At 49.3% G+C, this 25,520-nt stretch overlaps 2 protein-coding genes across 2 annotated transcripts in view; both read right to left on the bottom strand.

The window, feature by feature from the left end:
* LOC119330939 (UDP-glycosyltransferase 85A3-like) overlaps window positions 1-23,944 on the bottom strand; it is a 26,836-nt gene extending 2,892 nt beyond the window's left edge. The window contains exon 1 of the mRNA XM_037604082.1: window positions 23,408-23,944. Coding sequence (XP_037459979.1) covers window positions 23,408-23,900 — 493 coding nt within the window. The 5' untranslated portion in view covers window positions 23,901-23,944. The remainder of the gene's footprint in view (window positions 1-23,407) is intronic.
* Window positions 23,945-24,445: 501 nt separating this feature from the next.
* LOC119331474 (ethylene-responsive transcription factor RAP2-3-like) lies at window positions 24,446-25,042 on the bottom strand. Its single transcript, XM_037604634.1, has one exon. It carries the CDS (start codon window positions 25,016-25,018, stop codon window positions 24,446-24,448), a length of 573 nt encoding a protein of 190 aa, XP_037460531.1. The 5' UTR covers window positions 25,019-25,042.
* Window positions 25,043-25,520: the final 478 nt, after the last annotated feature.

Below are 25,520 nucleotides of genomic sequence, written 5' to 3'. Positions count from 1 at the left end.
CAAAAAGGATCAGATCTATTATAAAAAATCACCAGATGTACAAAGCACCTCAAGCATAGTAAAAATTACATTGAAATCCATGGACCGCTGAATGGCCATTGCTTCCGTCAGAATGAGTCGTCGATGTGTCGCTTGTGCCGCTTCCATACCGGAGCCGGCCTGACCTTGTTGGTGACAACCGAGAAGTCTTCGAGCACGTGCTTCTCATGACCAGCACCTCAGAATCGCAGTCCTCGTCATTGAATCGATCTGAAGAATCTGACACCAAATCTTGTAGTTGCGTATGCACCATGGAAAAGCCTAATCTCGTCGCCCTGGGGAGCTAGTAGAAATCTACGCCGGAGTTCCTCTAACCTGTCCCGACAGACGAATTTGAGGCGAATGGGTGCCCGAAAGACTGTCTTGAGGAAGAAGTGCAATCATCGGTCGGTGTGCCGCCCCTGCGAGGACTAAAACCCTATCTAGCTATCTATTGGCCAGAGTCGAGGCACCAGAAATTCCTTTCCTGTCACTAGAGCTGCAAGCGAAGGGGAGCGAATTCATAGGCACGCCGGCGAATATCCAGGGGAGGAAGAATTTCCTTAGTCACCTTGCAAGAGGGGAATGAAAAGCAACTTGGCTAATGTTGTTCTCTCTTTTGGTGGTGTCCAGATCGCTTTCATAGTTTGTCTTCATAGAAATTTAGAATATTATATTTTATTCCGACACACTATATCAGTTTAGATTTTATTTGAGAAGTTTTAGATGTACTCTTTAGATTTTCTTTAAGAAGTACTCCGTCCGTGCAGAATTACTTGTCGCTCAAATGTACGTATCTAGCACTAAAATAGTACTTCCTCCTTTTCAAAATATAAGCCGCGTTGGACTCTGCACGGTCCTTGATGCACAACTTTGACCACTAATATATATGTATATATACCAAAATACATGGATGAAACATGTATTAATAGTATCATTGTATTTGTCTTGCAAAACAATTTTATCTTATATGTCTTTATCATAATTTTGTAGGCAAATAAGTAAAATTCATAGTCAAAGTTATGCGATAAAAATATGAAATCACGCGCCTTATATTTTGAAAAGAAGGGAGTACTATATACAACCATTTGAGCGACACGTAAGAGCATCTCCAGCCGCGTCCCCAACAGACCCTCCCAGGCAATTTTTTAGAGTCGACGCCCAAAAATCGGTCCAGTCGCGCCCCAAGAGCCTATTTTTCGCCGGTTTCGGCCGAAACTGGCACCGACGGACCCAGCCCGAACCCGGAGCGCTGGGGGACACCCCGGGGCTGAAGAAAATATGCCCTAGAGGCAATAATAAAGTTGTTATTTATATTTTCTTATATCATAATAAATGTTTATTATTAATGCTATAATTGTATTAACCGGAAACTTAGTACATGTGTGAATACATAGACAAAACATAATGTCCCTAGTATGCCTCTACTTAACTAGCTCGTTAATCAAAGATGGTTACGTTTTCTGATCATAGACATGTGTTGTCATTTGATGAACGGGATCACATCATTAGAGAATGATGTGATGGACAAGACCCATCCATTAGCTTAGCATTATGATTGTTTAATTTTATTGCTATTGCTTTCTTCATGACTTATGCATATTCATTTGACTATGAGATCGTGCAACTCTCGAATACTGGAGGAACACCTTGTGTGCTATCAAACGTCACAGTGTAACTGGTTGATTATAAAGATGCTCTACAGATGTCTTCGAAGGTGTTTGTTGAGTTGGCATAGATCAAGATTATGATTTGTCACTCCGTGTATCGGAGAGGTATCTCTGGATCCTCTCGGTAATGCACATCACTGTAAGCCTTGCAAGCAATGTGACTAATGAGATGGGATCCATGTATGAGAACATAGTGTGGACTTTGGTAGACTTGCCCGATGACCGACAAGCCATAGAGAATAAATGAATCTTCAAGAAAAAGACTGACGCTGATGGTAATGTTACTGTCTACCAAGCCCGACTTGTTGCGAAAGATTTTCCACAAGTTCAAGGAGTTGACTATGATGAGACCTTCTCACCCGTAGCGATGCTCAAGTCCGTCCGAATCATCTTAGCAATTACCGCATTTTATGATTATGAAATTTGGCAAATGGATGTCAAAACTGCATTCCTTAGTGGATATCTTAAAGAAGAGTTGTATATGATGCAACCAGAAGGTTTTGTCGATCCTAAAGGTGCTAACAAAGTGTGCAAGCTCCAGGGATCCATTTATGGACTGATGCAAGCCTCTCAGAGTTAGAATATATGCTTTGATAGTGTGATCAAAGCATATGATTTTATACAGACTTTTGAAGAAGCCTGTATTTGCAAGAAAGTGAGTGGGAGCTCTGTAGCATTTCTAGTATTATATGTGGATGTCATATTGTTGATTGAAAATAATACATAATTTCTGGATAGCATAAAAGGATACTCGAATAAGAATTTTTCAATGAAAGACCTCGGTGAAGCTGCTTATATATTGGGCATCAAGATCTATAGAGATAGATCAAGACGCTTAATTGGACTTTCACAAAGCAAATACCTTGATAAAGTTTTGAAGAAGTTCAAAATGGATAAGTTAAAAAAAGGGTTCTTGCCTGTGTTACAAGGTGTGAAATTGAGTTAGACTCAATGCCCGACCACTACCGAAGATAGAGAGAAAATGAAGGTCATTCCATATGCCTAAGCCATAGGTTCTATAATGTATGCAATGTTGTGTACCAGACCTGATGTCTGCCTTGCTATAAGTTTAGAAGGAAGGTACCAAAGTAATCCAGGAGTGGATCACTGGACATCGGTCAAGAACATCCTGAAATAACTGAAAAGGACTAAGGATATATTTCTCATTTATGGAGGCGACACCGAGCTTGTCGTAAATGGTTACGTCGATGCAAGCTTTGACACTGATCTGGATGACTCTAAGTCACAAACCGGATACGTATTTATATTGAATGGTGGAGCTGTAAGTTGGTGCAGTTTCAAGCAGAGCGTCGTGGCGGGATCTATGTGTGAAGCGGAGTACATAGCTACTTCGGAAGCAGCAAATGAAGGAGTCCGGATGAAGGAGTTCATATCCGTTCTAGGTGTAATACCTAGTGCATCGCGTCCAATAAAAATCTTTTGTGACAATACTGGAGCTATTGCCTTGGCGAAGGAATCCAAATTTCACAAGAGAACCAAACACATCAAGAGACGCTTCAATTCCATCCGCGATCAAGTCAAGAAGGGAGACATAGAGATTTGCAAGATACATACGGTTCTGAATGTTGCAGACCCTTGACTAAGCCTCTTCCACGAGCAACACATGATCAACACCAAGACTCCATGGGTGTTAGAATCATTACTATGTAATCTAGATTATTGACTCTAGTGCAAGTGGGAGAGTGAAGGAAATATGCCCTAGAGCTAATAATAAAGTTGGTATTTATATTTTCTTATATCATGATAAATGTTTATTATTCATGCTAGAATTGTATTAACCGGGAACTTAGTACATGTGTGAATACATAGACAAAATAGAGTGTCCCTAGTATGCCTCTACTTGACTAGCTTGTTAATCAAAGATGGTTAAGTTTCCTGACCATAGACATGTATTGTCATTTGATGAACATGATCATATCATTAGAGAATGATGTGATGGACAAGACCCATCCATTAGCTTAGCATTACGATCGTTTAGTTTTATTGCTATTGCTTCCTTCATGACTTATACATATTCCTCTGACTATGAGATTGTGCAACTCCCGAATACCGGAGGAACACCTTGTGTGCTATCAAACATCACAACGTAACTGGGTGATTATAAAGATTCTCTATAGGTGTCTCCAAAGGTGTTTGTTGAGATGGCATAGATCAAGATTAGGATTTGTCACTCTGTGTATCGGAGAGGTATCTCTGGGCCCTCTCGGTAATGCACATCACTATAAGCCTTGCAAGCAATGTGACTAATGAGTTAGTTACGGGATGATGCATTACGGAATGAATAAAGAGACTTGCGGGTAACGAGATTGAACTAGGTATGATAATACCGACGATCGAATCTCGGGAAGTAACATACTTATGACAAAGGGAATAACGTATGTTGTTATGCGGTTTGACCGATAAAGATCTTCATAGAATATGTAGGAGCCAATACGAGCATCTAGTTTCCGCTATTGGTTATTGACCAGAGATGTGTCTCAGTCATGTCTACATAGTTCTCGAACCGGTAGGGTCCGCACGCTTAACGATCGATGACGATTTGTATTATGAGTTATGTGTTTTGGTGACCGAAGTTTGTTCGGAGTCCCGGATGAGATCACGGACATGATGAGGACTCTCAAAATTGTCAAGAGGTAAAGATTCATATATTGGAAGATAGTATTCGGACATCGGAATGATTCCGAGTGATTCGGGTATTTTTCTGGAGTACCGAGGGGTTACCGGAACCCCCAGGAAAGTGTTAGGCCTACATGGGCGTAAAGGGAGAGAAAGGAAAGCATGCGGGGGTGGCGCGCGCCCCCTCCTAGGAAGTCCGAATAGGACAAGGAGGAGGGGCGCGACCCCCCTTCCCTTTCCCTTTCCCTCTCCTTCCTATTCCCTTCGGTGGAGAAAGGAAAAGGGGAAGGGTGTGAATCCTACTTGGACTAGGAGTCCAAGTAGGACTCCCCCTTGCTCGCCCTTCCTGGCCGCCTGCCTCCTCCTCCCCCCTTTATATACGGGGGCGGGGGGCACCCCAAAGGCACACCAAGAATTCTCTTAGCTGTGTGCGGAGCCCCCTCCACAGTTTACTCCTTCGGTCATAGTGTCGTAGTGCTTAGGCGAAGCCCTACGCAGATCACATTACCATCATCGTCACCATGCCGTCGTGCTGACGAAACTCTCCCTCGACCCTCTACTGGATCAAGAGTTCGAGGGACGTCATTGAGCTGAACGTGTGTTGAACACGGAGGTGCCGTACGTTCGGTACTTAGATCAGTTGGTGAGGGTGTCCTGGACTAGGGGGTACTCACCATGTCGTCTCCCGACCAGGTGGGTCGGGCCGAGGACCCCATGACGTTTCACTAATGGGCCAATTTAGGTAGCCCATGCCGCATACAATAAAGACTCCACAAGACTTGGCGCTCAAGTCAAGGGCTCCCCTAAAGCCTAGGCCTAGGATGCATATAAAAGCCGAGGCCAGGCTAGTCAATAGATAATCTCATATTCATTACTACAATCTCGTGGTAGATACTTGTAGTATGTACTATCCTCATATCAATACAATCAAAAGCAGGACGTAGGGTATTATCTTTTCAAGGGAGCTCGAACCTGGGTAAAATCCTGTGTCCATGTTACCATCGCTCCAAGACGCCTAACTTAAGACCCCTACTATGAGGTACGCCGGGTATAGAACCGGCATTGGTGCTTTCATTGAGAGCCTGCTGGACGATCGTCACGGATTGATGGGACAATCAGATGATATTCTTCTAGTTAGATCTATTTTATGTATATCATCTCTTTTTGCAAATTGTTGCTGCCGAATGGGGCTACTTTGTTCGCGGTCAAACCAAGATCAGGAAAATTTTAACGACGATGGTCGTACCCGTCGCCTGACAGTGTGTTAGATCGGGACACCGCTGCGGTTATAGAAAGCAATATTAATCACAAAATTGCTACCCCAAGCGCCATAGAAACTCCCGAAGAAACGTGTGCATGCAGCAGCACCTTGGGGTTGCAGATACACTGCTTGGGTCAGTGCAAAAACAGGGGCGATCCATGGGCCGATCACATCTCGCCTCGGTCAGGCGTATCAAGGAAGATTCCTTTCTTTTTGTTTTTTATTTCGGCCCTTAGCTCGGCTGCCGGTCCTCCTCTACCTTTTGTTAAAAAGTGCATGGACCTGGGGCATTGCTAACCTGGTTGGCTACTAGTTTTACAGTGCGATATCCTAGATTTGATTGGTAGATTCTGGTAATTTGAGTACTACTACTTCAACGTATAAGATCAAAACCAATGTAGTCTAGGTACTAGTTGATACTAGTTTTGTCCAGATCACTTTTGTTTTCTCACCTCGGTTTGCTACGGTCATCGTAGTCGAGCGTGTTTATTTCTTCCTAACTATTTGGTCAACACGTAAAATTATAACATGCAGAATATATTTTTTGTCTGTTTGTATTGCATTATTTTCTACAGAGATATTTAATGACGCATGTACAAACACTTTCTGTCTGCGTCAATCGGGCAGGCCGACCTACGCATCAGAACCTTCGTCAGACCAACCTTCACGTTCAGATCAGCTGTTCTGCATATTGGTCAGCTCGATGCAGTCTTGTGATACTCCGACAGGGGCAGCGGCCATCCAGGAAGTCTTTTCTATTTCTTTGTGCTCTTTCCTTTCTTTAATTCGGCACAATTGGTTGCTATCGTCCACTGGTAGTAGTTTCTCTACCGCGTGTATAGGCCAAACTACTAATGCAAAAATGCTAGTTTTTGCAACACGGTTTTTGAGGTCTAATTAACAAACAGTGCAAACTAGCCTTGCACTAGCGCTTCATCATCACATGGATGTGGATTTTTTGTCCGCAGTCTGGCGAACGCCATATCTGCAACCGGATCTACCCTATAAAAATACATCGTCACTCCTCCGTCTTCATTGACCTAGGCGCCAGACTATTTTTCTTTTATCTACTTTACATAAACTTAATTGTGCAAATAATCATTTTTTCTTTCAACTATTACTATTGTTGTTATTTCTTGCTTGCACTATTTTATGTGTGTAGGTAATCAACTTCGACTGCGTCATGCGGTCAACTCTGTGGGCCGACGTCGTTGTTCTGCCTGCATCGATCAAGTTGTGGCGTCGCCTCAGTGCGTGTCCCTGTGTTAACGATTTCGGCTGCGTCGCGCGTTCACCTCGGCGTGCTGACGTCATCATCACGCCTCAGCCGGACTGAGGATTTCGGCTCGTCACATCGACCGTGCTATGTCACCACTTTGGAATGCCGAACTCCTTGCTCGGCCATCTCAGGACCGGCTCGGGGGCTGGGACCTCGTCCCACCGCAATCTCGGCCTGCGTCATTGACATCAAGCACATTAATCAGCTAAGTCGCTTTCATGCTCAAAAGCTTTCAGTTTTAAATTTTGTTCGGTTCGACCAAGCATTATACTTTTTCTTTGGCAAAGAGTTGTTTGTGAAAAAATTTCTTGTCAAAACTTTGTTTGTGACACACAAATTCAAATACTCCGTTTACTTGGGGGCTTCCTTTATGAAGCCTTTCCTCTTGCATATGATTATACTTGTACGGCATCATTTCTTGTTCGTGTATTACGCCACAATATTCACCATGTTGACCTAAGTGTTCCGCAAGCTGGGTTGCCTTGCTCTTGTGTTTACCCCGATGTTCCCGACTGTTCGGCTAGGGAGTAAAGGGAGCACCTCTGCGATTGTCACGATCGGGTCATCCGAGCTCGGACCTCAGACTGGATGAAGCCAAAAGCTAGCACTCTTATTGTATTCAATCATGGTCGGCACACAACAGAACTCATGAATACAAAAAATCTATTGCACAAGTCTCATAGTAACAATGAGCAACTGAAGAAAGGTACCGGTGGGGGTACTATTTTCTTCGAAGATGCTTCTTATACTTCATCAGTAATATAGCATAAGTTTCCTGAGCGTGATTTGTCTGTTACAGCCTTATGGCCTGATTGTCTGGTTATCGGAAACACCGTCGATATTCTCGATAGATGGAGTATATAACACTTTTAGGCCCTTGACCAAAGAGGGAGAAGCCGACGGTCGGTTAAGACGCGTTCAAAGTTTGGATGAACACATATATGATATACGTACTTCGATACATACAATCATTATACATAAAATTATTTTACCAAATCACTTGGGGGCTCTTAAATTTATGTGAGCTGTTTTATAATAAGTATTATTCTTCTTAGTCGTTGCAAAATCTTTTTTATCACTCATTTTTTCGACGCGAGTGTGTGGTCAATAGCCGAGGAGCCTAATTTCTCTCTCAAAGCCGCTAAAGTTTAGTTTGCTAAACTGGCCTAACGAGAAGTACTCCGCCTTCGGGATAGAAGGTTGAAGCCGTAGGCTGACTCGCTTGAATTTTTGAGATAGGATGTGTCATGTTAAAGCACGACAGAAGCATATTTTTTAAGACCAATTTTCGTATTGGTACCGAACACTTGATCTAGTTCGGACGTCAAGTTTTTACTGATGTTTTTGGTTTTCCAAGTCTATGGCACTTTTAAACTATTTGTGTGTTTCCAGCATAAGTCTCGCAGTGCAACGCCGGGCACCTTTAGAGATTCGGCAAAAACATTCTCGGATATTGCTCTATATGCATCAGTTTCGAATTGTGTCTTTGGTCAATAGTTGGGTTGCCCGGCTCCTGTGCTTGCCTCCTATGTTCCGCTTTGTTCGGCTAGGTGTGCAAAGGGAGAACCACTGCGATTGTGCTTTCAGCTCGAATGGTTAAGCACCTTAGTGGAGAAAGCCGGAAACTGACTGTCATAATGGGCGTAAACTGGTCAGCGATCCGATGACGATGTCAAATTATAGATCGATACCGATTACCCCATGTTAGACGATGGGCCTTTCATAACATTGGCCGAAGTGTTAATGGCTAGACTTCAGTAGGTGCCGAACACTAACCGGGGGCTCGTAGCCAGCTTCCCCAGTTTAAAGCTCCTATGACTAAGTCTAAGTGAAAGTTATAAATCCCGCATATTTGATTGCCTTCTTTCTACTAACACAACCGCCTTCGGGCACCTAGACGTCGGCTAAGGGTTGTTTTGTTATTGCAGAAACACCCTGAGTAGCATCTACAAGGGGGTGGAAGCTGTCAATGGGCCACTTTCAACAAATAAACGGTCGCAACAGAGTCAAAATAAACATATCATCGGCGCTCGTATTTCATATACGAGGGCTGTGTCGGTGTCAAAACCGGCGGATCTCGGGTAGGGGGTCCCGAACTATGCGTCTAGGCCGGATGGTAACAGGAGGCAGGGGACACGATGTTTTACCCAGGTTCGGGCCCTCTTGATGGAGGTAAAACCCTACGTCCTGCTTGATTAATATTAATGATATGAGTAGTACAAGAGTAGATCTACCACGAGATCAGAGAGGCTAAACCCTAGAAGCTGGCCTATGGTATGATTGTATGTTATGATTGTTGTCCTACGGACTAAAACCCTCCGGTTTATATAGACAACGGAGAGGGTTAGGGTCACACAAGGTCGGTTACAAAGGAGGAGATATCCATATCCGTATCGCCTAGCTTGCCTTCCACGCCAAGTAGAGTCCCATCCGGACACGAGATGAAGTCTTCAACCTTGTATCTTTATAATCTAACAGTCCGGCCATTGGAGGTAGTCCGGCTGTCCGGAGACCCCCTAATCCAGGACTCCCTCAGTAGCCCCTGAACCAGGCTTCAATGACGATGAGTCCGGCGCGCAGTATTGTCTTCGGCATTGCAAGGCGGGTTCCTTCTCCGAATACATCACAGAAGAATTTGAATACGAGGATAGTGTCCGACCCTGGAAAATAAATTCCACATTCCACCGTAGAGAGAATAATATTTTCGCAGATCTAATCTGCTGGCTTGTTTTGGCAGCATGACGTTGCGTCATGGCCCGGTGATTATTTGAACCGTTTCTTTTAACCAGCCCCGCACATAACGCGAGGCAGTTTTTCGACACGTCTTATCAAAGCAGAGATCGTGTCCCCTTATTACGGGATTCTCATCAATACGGGCGTGGGTAACCCAACCGCGCCATCAATTGCGGCGCTTGGGGGATAAGCGAGTTTTACCAGGCAAGTGGGGATGCTTAGTTTCGTCCGACCATATAAAGGGATAAGGATTCACCTTTCTATCCACGCCTTCTTCCTCCTTTGCTCATCCGTTCTCGCACACTCGAGCTCTAGTGCCCAAGTCCGCACTTTCCACCTCGACCTTCTCCAGTCATGTCTGGAGCAGGAGGCAAGTGGATGGTCTCCTCCGTCACGGAGGGAGACATCAAGAAACTGAGGAGAGCCGGATACCTGCCCGACAACATCACGCACCAGCTCCCAGATAGGGGAAGCTCATCCCCACCCCCAGGCCCCATGAGAGGGTGGTATTCCTCACCCATTTCCTCCGCGGACTGGGATTCCCTCTCCATCCCTTCGTCCGGGGGATCATGTTTTATTACGACCTGGATTTCCACGATCTGTCCCCGAACTTCATCCTCAACATCTCGGCGTTTATCGTCGTGTGCGAGGCCTTCCTCCGCATCAAGCCCCACTTCGGCCTATGACTGAAGACCTTCAATGTCAAGCCGAAGGTAGTGGGCGGCCGCTAGGCGGAGTGCGGAGGCGCCATGGTGGGCAAGATGCCCAACATAACATGGCTCGAGGGCTCCTTTGTGGAAACCATAAAGGGGTGGCAATCGGGGTGGTTCTATACCACCGAGCCGCGCGACCCCGCATGGGTAGCGGCCCCCGAGTTCTGATATGGCATCCCCATGCGGCTCACCTCCTGGAAAGAGAAGGGCATGTCCTGGGGTAGTTTGAAAGAGCTAACCAGACTCCAAACATGTATTCAAAACATGGTGGACAAGAAGCTCAAGCTTGTCAACATAGTCCAGGTTATGCTCATCCGCCGGATACTCCCGTGCCAACAACGGGAGTTCACCTTGTGGGAGTTCAATCCGGCGCAGCACCGGACTCTGAACAGGCTCTTCGACACGACTCATGAAGACGCCTGGAGGGTGCTGTTCAAAAGTGCCGAGGTCTCTCCCCCTATTACTGAGGATCGCGGATTCAGCGTGAAGCGCCAAGCCAGTGCAGTAAGCTGCTTTACCTTTCACATGATACTTTTTTATATAGATTGACTCTATGCGGGATCTAAACTCCCATACCTTTGACAGGACTGGCAAAAGATGGCCGGACAGATCGACTGTCCGGCTCCTTTGCCCGAAGGCCCCGCAGACGCTCTTCTGGCGAAGATGCTAACTCCGGCCCCTTATAAGGTGCCAGAGAAGACCAAGAAGGCCAAGGGAACCCGAAAGAGTTCCCGATGCCCGGCGTTGCCGGACTCACCGTCCGATGACTCTGCGGCGCACTCTTCCCCCGAAGACGAGGAAGAAGAAGAAGAAGATGCTACCCCACCGACTGGGGGAGACAAGAAAAGAAAGGCCGCCCCAACCGGGGAGGCTGGAGGGTCCAAGAAGGGAAGGACTCTCCTTCTGGACAGTTCCACCGCCGCCGATGAAGGCGAAGGCGAGTGGTTGCCCAGGGTCAAGCCCCCGGGGAGATCGTAAGTATTCGGATACCAGAGTAACTCCTAGGATTCCTTTGTCGCACTGCTTTCCCTAATGCGGAACGCAATTATGCAGGCCGCCATGAGCCAGTATCGATGTATCATCGGACGGCTCCTTGGGCTTGTCGGACATGGATAGCGATCCAGTCCCGACCGCCACCTCCCCTCATCCTGCCGACGACGCCGAGGTGTTGTCTCAAGAGGCACCGAATCAAGGGGAGACAGTCCTGGAGGCGCCTCAAGGCGACCTTCCGGACTCTGGGAGCCGCGGGGACGGGGGCCCCGAGAGCTCCGAGTTCGGCCCTCAGCCGAACACCGTGCCGGACCCTCCAGCGGTTCCGGACTCGGGCAGGCAGCCTCCTTCTAAGAGGGGCAAAAAGCCTGTGCCGGTGACCTCTGTCCATCCAGAGGCACCGGACAATCTGCTGGAAGCGCTTCGCAGCGCTTCCATCGACGAGGAGCACCGCACTATCATGAGTGCGGTGATCCAGAAGGTTCAGTCCGCCAAGAGCGGATTGACTGAAGCCTGTGCCAGCCTTCTAACAGGCTTTGAGGTAAGTGTTTTTAAAATGTAGTAGAAATATTACCGCATAGACAGTATCCCCTGATGCTTTGTTCGGTGTTCACAAAGAAAAGCCGAACAGAGGATCAAATAATATCGCACGAGTCTAATATAAGTATGTCAATATGCATATGCAGGCTTCGCTACTGGCATCCGTCGCACTAACTACGAAGATCGCCGTACTGAAGCAGGACCTCGAGGGGTCCAAGAAAGAGTTCGGCCTTGCCAAGAGGCAGCTCAAAGAGAACAAGGGTAAGTAATACCCAGTCTATAGATAGGTATATATAAAAAGGACGCGATTGCAAAATGACAGGATCATTGTATGTTTGTCAAGGGCCACGACCGAGGTGGCGACCCTGAAGCAAGCGCTAACCGAGGCTGAAGATAAAGCGTCCAAGGAGCGCACCGAGCGAGAGAAGCACGAGGCTCGGGTGGGCGAGGTGCAGCAAGAGCTCTAGGCTCTCGTGGCGAAGCACGAGGCGTTGTAGCTTGACTCAAAGACACGGGAGTCTAAGCTTGCCGCGGCCCTCGAGAGTGTAAAAAACGCCAAAGCCGAAGCCCAAAAGGCCCTCCAAGAGATCGACGCGATGAAGAAGATAGCGGCGGGTAAGGCTTTCTATATGCAAAGCAAGCATGTAAAAGTAAATTCCCGATTACTTACCCGGATCCGGAGCTCTTCAGGAGCATTCGCAGATTTGCCCCGCAGTGTGTCCGATGCCGCACAATTTTACCAGGCTGAGGACAAAAGCTCGACAGAGAAGCTGTTCTGGTCTCAGTATGCCGAGGCCGAACATCCGGTGCCAATGAGCGACCAGCTGAAGCAGATGGTCGAGCTACATAAGGCGGCCGATCAGGCCATGAAGAGCTTTATAGTCCGTTTGTGGCCTGGCGACGCCCTTTCGAACAGCTTCTTCGGCCTGGTGAGGCGGCTCGTGGATGCCTGCCCGCGGCTGGAGGTCGTCAAGCAATATGTCTGCATTGAAGGTGCACGCCGGGCTTTCGCCCGTGTGAAATTGCAGTGGGTCAAGCTAGACGCCGCGAAGCTGATTAAGGAGGGGCCGCCAAAGGGCAAGGAGCACCGCCACCCCGAGATGTACTACGAGGGTGTTCTGCCGGGCGCCCGTCTCATCGCGGATGAGTGTTCGAAAGATGTAATATTTGAATGAAACTTGCTCGTTTTATCCTATATGTAGGAAAACTTGTTTCATATGCGCTATGCAACGCTTGTTGGAATTTAAAATATTACCTTCTGTTTGGCTGTTTATCCAATCTAAGAGATGGCTAGTCCTCGACTTCTGCCCCCATGCCACGAGTGCTGGGGTGTTCGGGATAAACCTGAGCACTCTTGTTCCCATGTTTGGGTCCTTCGAGAGAGGTGCTCAGCACAATGAACAAGGCAACCAGACTAATAATGCTTTATCACTCTCACTTAGCCATAGAATTCTATAATTTTAAATTTCGGCGAAGCGCCTGGTATTCGGAAGGCCGAATTCGGGGCGCGATACACGCCTGTAAGCCGGACAGGGACGGCCCCTCGCCCTAAGCGGCATAAGTCTTTAGGGACTCGAAAAACCTCGCCGAACAGCGACCAGTCTCTCGCCTTATCATGACAGTCAGTTTTAGCTTTCTCTACTGAGGTGCTCAGCCCGGCAGAACCGGGGCACAATCGCAGTAGTTCTCCTAGCGCTACCTTAGCCGATAGAGCGAACGTAAGGTACCAAAACATAGGAGCCGGGTAAACCCCAACATTTGACCAAAGACATGATTCGGAGCTGATGCATATAATGCTATAAGTTCGGGGTGCCGCACTTGTGAAAGTGTTCGGACTTTTCACACCGTATTGTGGGGTACGTAAGCCCCTGGTGTATTGGCCGTACCAGAGTGTATGGTTGCAATGCGTCATTAATGAACACACACACACACACACACACACACACACACACACACACACACACACATATATATATATATATATATATATATATAACAAGAATGCAATAATAGTCGTAATGTCATGCATTGTTTATTGAAAAATTGCGTTAAAGCAGGGTGATACATATAGTGCGATAAGCAAAGAGTAGGACTATGTCCCTTCCAAGGGCAAGCTGAGGAATGATATGAAATCGAATATTTCGCTCATTACTGTAATCAACCTGGGAATTCCGTGGTATAACGTAGCTATCTGCCTCCTTAGTTGCTGTATCATGTGTTCGGCAATAGTGCTGCCGGACAGTGTCTCCAGATATTAAGGTCCTGAAAGAAAAAAGAAAAATAACCAAACGGGAAGCCCCTAGTGCGGTTTAGGCCCCGTTTTGGGGCGTGCCGCAGTTGTGCCCCCCTCCCCACCTGTGTCCATGGTATTTTTAATGCGTAATTATGTACGCGCGGCACGAATATCGCCGTTGTGCTGGGATTGGGGTGGCCGTCGTATTGCTACGCGAGCTCAGATCGCGCCGGGTGGTCTATTTGCCGATTGCCCCGAGCACGCTTGAAGGTGTCCGGGCTTTGAAACGCCGAACTGGTTGATTGCCTTGAGAGGCTGCTTTGCGCTTCTGCTGCGAGGGCCGCGGTGTGCTCCTCTGTTCGGAGAGAGCGCTCTGTATTTCCATTAACTGTGATAACTCCGCGAGGTCCTGACATCTTGAGCTTGAGGTATGCATAATGTGGTACCGCATTGAATCTAGCAAATGCGGTTCGCCCGAGCAGCGCGTGATAACCACTGCGGAACGGGACTATATCGAAGATTAACTCTTCGCTTCGGAAGTTATCCGGGGATCCGAAGATCACTTCCAGTGTAATTGAGCCTGTGCAATGGGCCTCTACGCCTGGAATGACGCCCTTAAAGGTCGTTTTTGTGGGTTTGATCCTTGAGGGGTCTATACCCATTTTGCACACTGTGTCCTGATAAAGCAGGTTCAGGCTGTTGCCGCCGTCCATAATGACTCGAGTGAGGTGAAATCCGTCGATGATTGGGTCTAGGACCAGTGCGGCGAATCCACCATGACAGATAGTAGTGGGGTGGTCCCTGCGATCGAAGGTGATCGGACAGGAGGACCAAGGGTTGAACTTTGGGGTGACTGGCTCCAACGCATATACGTCCCTGAGCGCACGCTTCCGCTCCCTCTTGGGGATGTGGGTTGTTTATATCATGTTCACCGTCCGCACTTGCGAGGGAAACCTCTTCTGTCCTCCAGTGTGCGGCTGCCAGGGCTCCTCCTCGTCATCGCTATGCGGCCCCTTGTCCTTATTTTCGGCAATTAACTTGCCGGCCTGCTTGAACACCCAACAATCCTTGTTGGTGTGATTGGATGGCTTGTCTGGGGTGCCGTGTATTTGACACGAGCGATCGAGTATACGGTCCAAGATGGACGGACCCGGCGTACTTTGTTTGAATGGCTTTTTCCGCTAACCGGGTTTAGAGCCTTTGAATCCGGCATTGACTGCCCTATCCTCAGTATTTTCGCTGTTAATGTGGCGCTTATGCTTGTTGCGACGTGACCTGCTATTGCCGTCCTTGGTATCTGAAGTACCATGGTTCTTTGATATGTTATTACTGCGAGCCAGCCAGCTGTCTTCTCCCGCACAAAAGTGGGTCATGAGCGTCGTGAGAGCTGCCATAGATTTCGGCTTTTCCTGACCAGGGTGCCGGGCTAGCCACTCGTCTCGGATGTTGTGCTTGAAAGCCGCTAAGGCCTCCGCATCCGGACAGTCAACGATTTGATTTTTCTTTGTAAGGAACCGAGTCCAGAATTGCCTGGCCGACTCTTCTGGCTGCTGAATTATGTGGCTTAAATCATCGGCGTCTGGTGGTCGCACATAAGTGCCCTGAAAGTTGTCGAGTAATGCGGCTTCCAGATCTTCCCAACAGCTAATGGAGTCCGCTGGCAAGTTGTTAAGCCAATGCCGCGCTGGTCCTTTGAGCTTTAGTGGGAGGTATTTGATGGCGTGTAAGTCATCGCCGCGGGCCATGTGGATGTGGAGGAGGAAATCCTTAATCCATACTGCGGGATCTGTTGTGCCATCGTATGATTCAATATTTACAGGTTTGAAACCTTCTGGGAATTGATGTTCCATTACTTCGTCTGTGAAGCATAAGGGGTATGCGGCGCCTCTGTATTAGGCTATATCGCGACACAGCTCGAATGGGTCTTGCCCGCTGTGTTCGGCCCGACCGGATTTGCTTTTACTGTATCCGGCGTGATGTTTGTCGTCTCGCAAAGTGGTGCGCCCTCGTGATCCATAGATCAATCTTGAATGCTTTGCCTTGTCCTCCAATATGTCTCGCAGGTCTGGCGTATCTCCCCATGCCTTTTTATTTGAATGGCGTTGGGGTGGAGGCTGAGCTTTTGGCTGGAATGCCTCTCTATCGCAGCCACAAGGTGGCCGATCAGCTGTATCATACGCTTCTTCCTCCAGTCGGGGTAGTAACCTGCGCCTTGGGTAACTCTTGGAAGGACGCTCGAGTTTATATTCCTCGGCCGCGAGGACTTCAGTCCATTTGTCAGCTAGCAGATCTTGATCAGCTTGAAGCTGCTGCTACTTTTTCTTCAGGCTATTTGCCGTGGCCATAAGCCGGCGCTTGAAGCGCTATTGTTCGACGGGATCCTCTGGTACGGTGAATTCATCGTCGCCGAGGCTTGCCTCGTCTTCGGAGGGGGGCATGTGATCATCCTCCTCCTCTCCGTCTGCCGCTCTCTCAGGAGAGCTGGCTCCTTCGTCCTCCTGCTCTAAATCTTGCTGGAGGGGATTGTTGTTGTCTTCGGCACTATCTGGAGTGTTATTATCTCCTGTGCCGGTATCACCACTTTTGCTTTGGCGGGGCTTAGAGCGGCGCCGCTGACGTCGGCGCTTGGGTTGCTTCTTGGAGGGGTCATCCTCCACTATCTCGTCGCCATTGCCTTCGTTGGGTGTATCCACCATGTATATGTCATATGACAAGGTGGCTTTCCAGTGCCCTATAGGTGCTGGTTCATGTTCGTCTCCTACATCGTCGTCCATACCGTCGATGTCTTCGGAGTCGAAGTCGAGCATGTCGGTTAAATCATCGACAGTGGCTATGAAGTGGGTGGTGGGTGGGCGTCGAATTTCTTCGTCGTCCGCATCCCAATCCTGTTGGCCATAATCCGGCTAGGGCTCTCCTGACAAAGAGAGAGACCTTAGTGAATTCAGAATGTCGCCGAAGGGTGAGTGCTGAAAGATATCCGCGGCGGTGAATTCCATGACCGGCGCCCAATCGGATTCGATTGGCAGGGGCGCGGATGGTTCGGAGTCAGAAAAAGAGTCCGGCACCTTGGAGTCACGGGCTGTGCGGAGGATTATGCTGGTGTTTGGCTCGATCGTCGTCGAGACTGCAGCCCCAGAGGCGGTGTCTAGCCACCTGTCCTTGATTGGCGCAGTTGGCTCCGAGATAAGGGTCGGAGCTGATGCGGGCGCGGCCTCTGGGGTACTGTTTGGTGGCAGAGCTAGGTCATACCCATCGCGACAGTGCGGCGCGCCCAGCTGTGGCTCGAATCCGTCAAAGATCAAGTCTCCGGGGATGTCGGCCGTGTAGTTCAAACCTCCAAATCTGACCTAATGGCCAGGGGCGTAGCTTTCAATCTGCTCCAGATGGCCAAGCGAATTAGCCCGCAGTGCAAAGCAGCCGAATACGAAGATCTGTCCGGGGAGAAAAGACTCACCCTGGACCGCATCGCTATCGATGATAGTAGGAGCCATCAAGCCTAACGGCGACGACACAGAGGAACTCTCAATGAAAGCACCAATGTCGGTGTAAAAACCGGCGGATCTCGGGTAGGGGGTCCCAAACTGTGCGTCTAGGCCGGATGGTAACAGGAGGCAGGGGACACGATGTTTTACCCAGATTCGGGCCCTCTTGATGGAGGTAAAACCCTACGTCCTGCTTGATTAATATTGATGATATGAGTAGTACAAGAGTAGATCTACCACGAGATCAGAGAGGCTAAACCCTAGAAGCTAGCCTATGATATGATTGTATGTTATGATTGTTGTCCTACGGACTAAAACCCTCCCGTTTATATAGACACCGGAGAGGGTTAGGGTTACACAAGGTCGGTTACAAAGGAGGAGATATCCATATCCGTATCGCCTAGCTTGCCTTCCACGCCAAGTAGAGTCCCATCCGGACACGAGACGAAGTCTTCAATCTTGTATCTTCATAGTCTAACAGTCCGGCCATTGGAGGTAGTCCGGCTGTCCGAAGACCCCCTAATCCAGGACTCCCTCAGGCTGCCTTCCGTAATCATCGTTATAAAGCCATATATATGCATCAATTTGACTTATGATTTTGGCCAAGCTGGGCTGTCTGGCTCTTGTGCTTACCCCTATGTTCCCGATTGTTCGGCTAGGCGGTAAAGGGAGCACCTCTGTGGTTGTTACTACCTCAGAATGGGTGAAGCCGAAAGCTAGCGATCTTAAAGGATATAATTGGTCGGCAACGACGGAAGTGAAAATTTTGGTTCATTAATACCATAGAGTTCGGGAACTTTCCCCAAACTAAATCCTCAATATTTTCCTCCCACATGGATCGGAGGTGAGGTTTCATGATCATGATCATCATGACAACCCAAAGAAAGGAACCGATAGCGGGATTATTTTCTTTGAAAGATGTTTCATATCTCTCTACATACCTTTGTTTATAAAACCGTATGGCCGGATTGCCTTGTTTTCCGTAAATCTTTGCCCTTATAACGGCTTTATAAAGTAGGAAACACTCCTCGGCTACTGGCCGAAGAGGTTGAAGCCGATGGTCGGTCAACAAGGTTTTTGTACAATGCGGATCCGAGCATTAATGATGTAGAGTACTTGGATACATAGAATCATTACACATAATTTGTGATTTTACTCCGGATATCGATCCTTAATTCGGCCACCCGTGCCCGCATTAAGGCTCGGGGGCTACTGGGCTTCGAGCTTATAATTTACTAATATTAAAGGGGCACAACGATCCCCTGATATGGTGTTGCCATCCGACCAGTGTCTCGGGGGCTACTGCATTGCCTATTCAATGCAGAAAATTCAAAGGGCTCAGTGTTCGACTTGACCGAACTATGGGCAAACGCGTCTTCGGACAACAATAGGCATCATCTGGGACCTATCCGGCATCAAGCTAATATATTACGGTGACTTCTCAAAACCCTCTCTCAAGGGCCCGTTCGCCGATCACTATCTCCTCTAATGCACATCTCGGGTTTTAGGCTGACACACACCTTGAGGGCTACTGGCTATATACATCTCATCAGTAAATAAATTTCACAACTTGAAAGCAATCCGACATAAAGCTCGGATGCAAGTGACTAAATCCATATAGGATGTTTCCGGCATAAAGCTCGGCCGCGAGCGGCTGGCTCCATAGAGAACTTTTCAGCATTAAGCTCGGATAAATTGCTTCAAACTTTTTCAAACATGAGGTACTATGTGCCACCTCAGTTGCAGTCCGGCGTTGGAGCTCGGCTACAGTCCGGCAATGGAGCTTGGATACAGTCCGACGTTGGAGTTCGGCTGCAAGAGGATACCTCAGATGCAGTCCGGCATTGCAGCTCAGACGCAAGAGGACATTGCCGCCTGGAAACAACTTCAAACCCGAGGTGTGGCATAACAATAACAACGCATTGATAAAGGCTGAAAACTTAAAAGGGGCTCCTCGGATACCCAACGTGTATACTCTTCGGATTCACTTCGGCGATCCTCAAGATCGAAGATGAGAAGATTTCTTGAACCAGTTTTCAAGACCGACGACCGAAGATGAATAACAGTTCGGAAGAATCGAGGAGCGCCCGTAACTTGAAGACCGGTTCAGGAGCCTACTTATGGTGTCCTGGACTAGGGGGTACTCACCACGTCGTCTCCCGACCAGGTGGGCCGAGCCGAGGACCCCCATGGAGATTCACTAATGGGCCACTTTAGGCAGCCCATGCCGCATACAAGGAAGACTTCACAAGACTTGGCGCTCAAGCCAAGGGCTCTCCTAAACCCTAGGCCTACGATGCATATATAAGCCGAGGACAGGCTAGTCAATAGACAATATCATATTCATTACTACAATCTCGTGGTAGATACCTGTACTATGTACTATCCTCATATCAATACAATCAAAAGCAGGACGTAGGGTATTATCTCTTCAAGGGACCCCGAACCTGGGTAAATCCTGTGTCCATGTTACCATCGCTCCAACACGCCTAGCTTAGGACCCCTACTATGAGATAAGCCGGATATAGAACCGACAGTTCGATCGTGAAGACGTTCAACTACATCAACCGTGTTAACATAACGCTTCCGCTTTCGGTCTATGAGGGTACGTGGACACACTCTCCCTGTCTCGTTGCTATGCATCTCCTAGATAGATCTTGCGTGATCGTAGGATTTTTTTGAAATTGCATGCTATGTTCCCCAACAGGGACGCTGGGGCAATCATTTTTGACGCGAAAAAACGGCGGGCCCGCCGAGTCAGCGACCCGACCCCTGCGCCTCGTCGTCCTCATTATCTCGGTTTCTCGCGGGGAAGCAATGCCAAGGCTGCCGCCGGTCAGCCTTCCATTGATTCCTCACGGGCGGCGCGGCGCAGCGACGCACCACCTCCCGCCACGCGTACACACGACGCCCACACCCCCCGGCTACTATATAAGCAGCGCCTTCCCTCGCCTATGGCCGCACCCCGCCCACAGCCGCCGAGCTCTCTCTCTCCCCGTGCGCCGCCGCCGCCGACGTTCCTCCCCTTTCTCCCCGTGCCCAGCCGCGACGATGGGCGAGAGGTTCCCCGGTGATGGGGCGGCGGCCAATGGCTTCGGCCGCCACTCATTACACGAGTGGGAAGCCTACCTGCTGTTCGAGGCCAACGGCCCGGCGCCTCCCGACATGCACACACCGGGGCGGTGAAAGCTCAGCGCCGGTGGTGTCCCCATTCCCCCACTGCCCGACGTCACCGTGCGCGCCGACTACTTCGCCGACGAGGTTAACCGTGTGCGGGCGTCGCTGACGGAGGAGCAGCGGGCCCTCCTGCAGTACGCCGCCGGCAACCACGAGGCATAGGCGGCGTACTTCCAGCGCCGGCAGGCGGAGCGGCTGGCCTCCACCAACGGGGCGCCGGTGGTAAGGGGGACCAAGAACAGCAAGGGTCGCCGCCTGTGGTAGGGCGCCCCCGGCCGCACTCTCCACGCCATACTCCAGCACCTCGAGGGCGGCAACGAGCCGCTGTTGACGTACCCTGCCACCCCGGTCCCTCGCCGGAGCGGCGGCCAATGGATACCGAGGAGGGCCGACTCCTCTTCTTCCTCCTCCCGCTCCTCCTCCCACTCATCTGGGTCGTCGGCGTTGTTCGGCGTCAAGGCCGAGCTCGCGGAGACGCCGCTCAGCCGGCGCACCCGCAACGCCGACATCGTCATCAACGAGGTCGGGCGCGCCTCCTCCTCGACTCCTCCCCACTTCGCCAAGCCGAAGACGTAGCCGGGGCTCGCTGGGTGAAGATGGAGCCAGGGCTCGCTGGTGTGAAGACGGAGTCAGGGCTTGACGACGCGGCGGCCATGAAGTGGGCACGTGAAGACTGAGCATGGACGAAGTTGGAGCACCAGCACCGCGCCTTTGAGCAGTTCGTCGCTCGGCGCCGCGGCCGCGACGAGGGAGGCGTCGTCGTCCTCGACAACGATAGCGACGACGATGCGCCGCCACCGGTCCGCTAGGGCGACCCCGGGCAGGGTCCAGCAGGGGTGGCCGCCTGAAGGAGGAGAAGGACGACGAGGACAACGACAGCGGTGCTGACGACAGCGACTTCGCCTCTCTCAGTGTGTTATTCGACTTGTAGTCGCGGTCTCTTAAGTATTTTATCTATGTGAAAAACTATTTCAGTTCGCCGAAGTAATGTACTGTTTCACCGAATATTTGTCCCGTTCGCCGAATTTTAGTCAAATAAATGTTAAAAAAATTTAAAACAGGCGCCTGGGGCTGACCCTGGGGACGTCGGTTGGGAACACGATCACCCCCAGACCGAATTTAGCGCCGGTTCGGCCCCAGACGGCGATTTCCCGAGTTGCCTGGGGGCCAACGGCTGGAGATGCTCTAATTGGGGACGGATGTAGTACTAGATAAAGAGATCAGCGGATCTCGGGGCTCATATGTAGTTACAAGTAAAGTATACCCTAGATCATAACATCAAGTTAAGCGCTTAATTAAGCTGATCTTGCAATACTTTGACTTTTATAGCTTGTGAGAGAATCTCACTTACACATGCATATGCACCTTGAGCGAGATGATTGATCTATTTTAATGGGAGGTCTTGATGAGTCAGAACGACCCTTTCGATGTGCATTGATCACAATGACAAAATGTTTTTTTGCGCACCCCTATAAGAATAGACTCCTAAGACTAGTCATAATGGTGAGTAACATACAGTAATAACATACACATATCCCTAGACTATGTTACTATCTACATTGTGGATAGTAACATAAGGCTGATCATAGTGGGAGTAACTTAGCAAATAACATAGTGCATTTCAAGACAGGTTTGCTTATGTGGCATAGAGTTAATAAGGAGAGAGGTGTTTGGAGTAACATAATATGTTACTGTAACATAACGCAACCCAAAGCAAAATGAGTCTATGATGTAATAAATGCATCATCTATGATACTACTTGTATATTATTTTGCACTATGAAGGTAGTAACAAAGACTAGTGTCATATGCATGACACTAGTCTAAGTTACTCCCCACTATGACTAGCCTAAGTGTTGTGTCATGCAAAGCTTCATTTATTAGGTTATAGACTTATATTGCATTGGGACATGTGATGTTACAGTAACTAGTTAAGTTATTCAAACTACATCTCTCTTCATTAACTCATTGCCACATAAGCAGATTTGCTGAGTTGGACTCGATATTAGAAGTTACTCCCACTGTGGCTAGTCTAATCACGGGCTGGTTCACTGGTTCGCAAAGCGTCAATTAAAAAAGTAACAATATAACAGTGATAAAAGCATGCAACATGGCTATAAGATAACAATTTAGATAAATCATACGACAGATTAATTATCTCTTCTATGTATTTATTGTCAATTGGATTAGAAATGCATTCTCAGTTATATAGCTTAGCTATGGTAATCCTCATGCAGAAGCGATTTTGAAGTATTTTTTAGACCGTAGGACTTTCATAAGAATTTTGGTAGGTGTAATTCAAATGTTCCCCACTAACACCTATTTTGATCATAGATTTGGCGATTGAGTTGCCACTCAATAGGGAGGAGTTTGGCCGAAAATGCTAAATGGAGGACGAGTTTCATGAAGCTCTTTATTTTTAAAAATCCACCTCTGTAAACTTTTGTAATATGTTTTAGATGACTTTTATAATACGTTTACACAGCAGAAGTAAAAAAAAATTCAAACACATATGTATAGTACATGTGTGTAAATTTTGAAGATGTAAAGATGAACAATACATGCACTGTAAAAATCACACACGTTCTAGTGATTGAGTATAGCATATGATTCGATTAATGGCATCACATTTTTGTGAAATACTAACATGGTTAATAATTTGGCTCTGGTATTACCTTTGAGTGGCAAATAGCCTCTTTCCTTTAGCTCCCGGAGCCGCATGTGACCCATCAACGATGCGGCGCTACCTCCCCAGAGCACCATGCTGGCCACGCCCAGCTCCCGCGCCACGTCCAGCGCGAAGCTCATCAGCGCCGTTGGCACCACGCACGTCACCGGTGGCACGCCCGCCCTGCCATTGACACGCAGGATGAGCTCCCTCAGCGGCCCCGCGCACCGGTGGCTCGTGGCGGCAGACAGGACGAGGTCATAGTCCCCGGCGTCCCGGTCAGCCTCCACAAGCCCGTCCGGGATCGCCTCGAACTGGAACCCCTCGCTGCCACGCACGGCAGCGGCGCCCTCCGTGGTCTCCATGACGCGGTGGTTGTGCTCGGTGTTGACGAAGGTGATGTAGACGCCGTGGCGGTGCAGCAGCTTGGCCAGCTGCAGCGCCGGGTTGATGTTGCCGGAGCCCGGAAACGGCACCACCACGGCGTGCGGCCTCGCCATTAGTTCTTTCGTCCGGCCGTGTGCGCGCGCGTACGATGCGTGTATGGAGCTGTGCCAATGTATGTATGCTAACTGGTTTGCTCTGTAAGTACTCCACTAGCACAAGCTCCGGAGTTAATTAATAACAAGCTTAGCTGTAGATGCCCTAATTAGATCGGACTTTCATGTGTAGACTCGATCGGATCGAGGTCTAACTAGCTCGTAAGTAGGTGGTTAACGTTAGAGCATCTCCAACGTCCAACGCGCAGCGCATTAAAAATCAGTTTGCAGCGTATCGATCCCCTGCTTTGACGCGGCGGGGAGCGCTGGCTCCAGCGGCCGCGATAAATTTAGCGTGCGCATAGCTTCAACAGGAGCGCTAAAATGCAGCGCGCGCTCTCGCACAAACACTCTGGACTACGATGTATATGCATAGATATAGATAGATAAAAGGTTAGATAGATAAAAACGATACATAGATATTTCACAATGCGTACATAGTTCATAGTATAGATAGATAAAAGAACTACGGTGCAACTACATAATAAAAACGGTGCAACTAGAACCTACTTCGAGTCGTCCTCATCATCATCTTCGCTGGTGTTGTCCGAGATAAGGAGCCACACGTCATCCCAATGATCATCGTCTGACGAGAAGAACGACTTCCCACCGGCGTTAACGAGATCGCACTGCGATATGGCCAGTGCCTTCCGTCGACGCTTGTCCGCCCGCTCCGTGCCGCGCCTTGCCGTCCTCTCCGCCCAGAAGGCGTTCTCGTCGGCGACGTCCTCCGGGTGGCGCTGACGCCACTCCGCCATGGCTCGCTCGCCCTCCTCGACGATGAGGAGGCGGCGCTGCCGCCGACGGTGTCCCTCTTGGTCCTGATTTGTTATAAGACGAGGCGGAGGGGCGACGGCTTGCGCCTGCTCGCGCGTGTAGACGTCGTGGAAGTTCATCTGCGCATGAGGCCTCTCTAGGCGCCACGCCGCCGCGTCGTACGCGCCGGCGGCCTCGTGCGCGGTCTCGAACGTGCCGAGACCGAGGCGGACGTCGCCGGACCGGATCTCAACGTAGTAGGCGCCGGAGGGGCGCTCGCGGACGCCTCGGTAGCGTGAAGATCCCCGGCGGCGCGGCGGCATGGTGGCATGGTGGTGGCGCGTTGGTGGCGGGGTGCTGAAGCGGCGAGAAAGCAGAGGAAGTAGCGAGAAAGCGGGGAAGAGCGCGCGTGGCACTATGGATAGTCGTGTGGCGAGCGTCGCAATTTATAGGCGCGCCGGAAGCGGTGCGCCAAATCTAGCGCGCGACCGCCAGCTTTCTCCCCCGCGTGCTAGTTTCCCGTCTCGACTGGAGCGCACGAAAACTTTCCGCGCACGCTAAATGGGCAGTTTACCGCGCGCGTTCTTTGGCGTGGCTGTTGGAGGTGCTCTTAGAGACTATTCCTAGTCCAAGATCCAGCCAAGTCTTCCTTTTGTTCTGTCGATGGTGAAATTGGTTACTTCTTGGTGTCGATCGATCGATCCAAGTCATGAATCCGTCTCCTGCCTCGCCGCACGATGGCCTCACGTTGGCCATTGGATGTCGTTGCTATACTCTTCCTTACCATGCACGAGAAGAAAAAAGCACAGAGCCCTCATCTTTGCT

This window comes from Triticum dicoccoides, chromosome 7A, assembly GCF_002162155.2.
Source record: "Triticum dicoccoides isolate Atlit2015 ecotype Zavitan chromosome 7A, WEW_v2.0, whole genome shotgun sequence".
Taxonomy (NCBI): domain Eukaryota; kingdom Viridiplantae; phylum Streptophyta; class Magnoliopsida; order Poales; family Poaceae; genus Triticum; species Triticum dicoccoides.
Note: the sequence above shows the minus strand (reverse complement) of the source record. Positions and strands in the feature narration are given on the sequence as shown.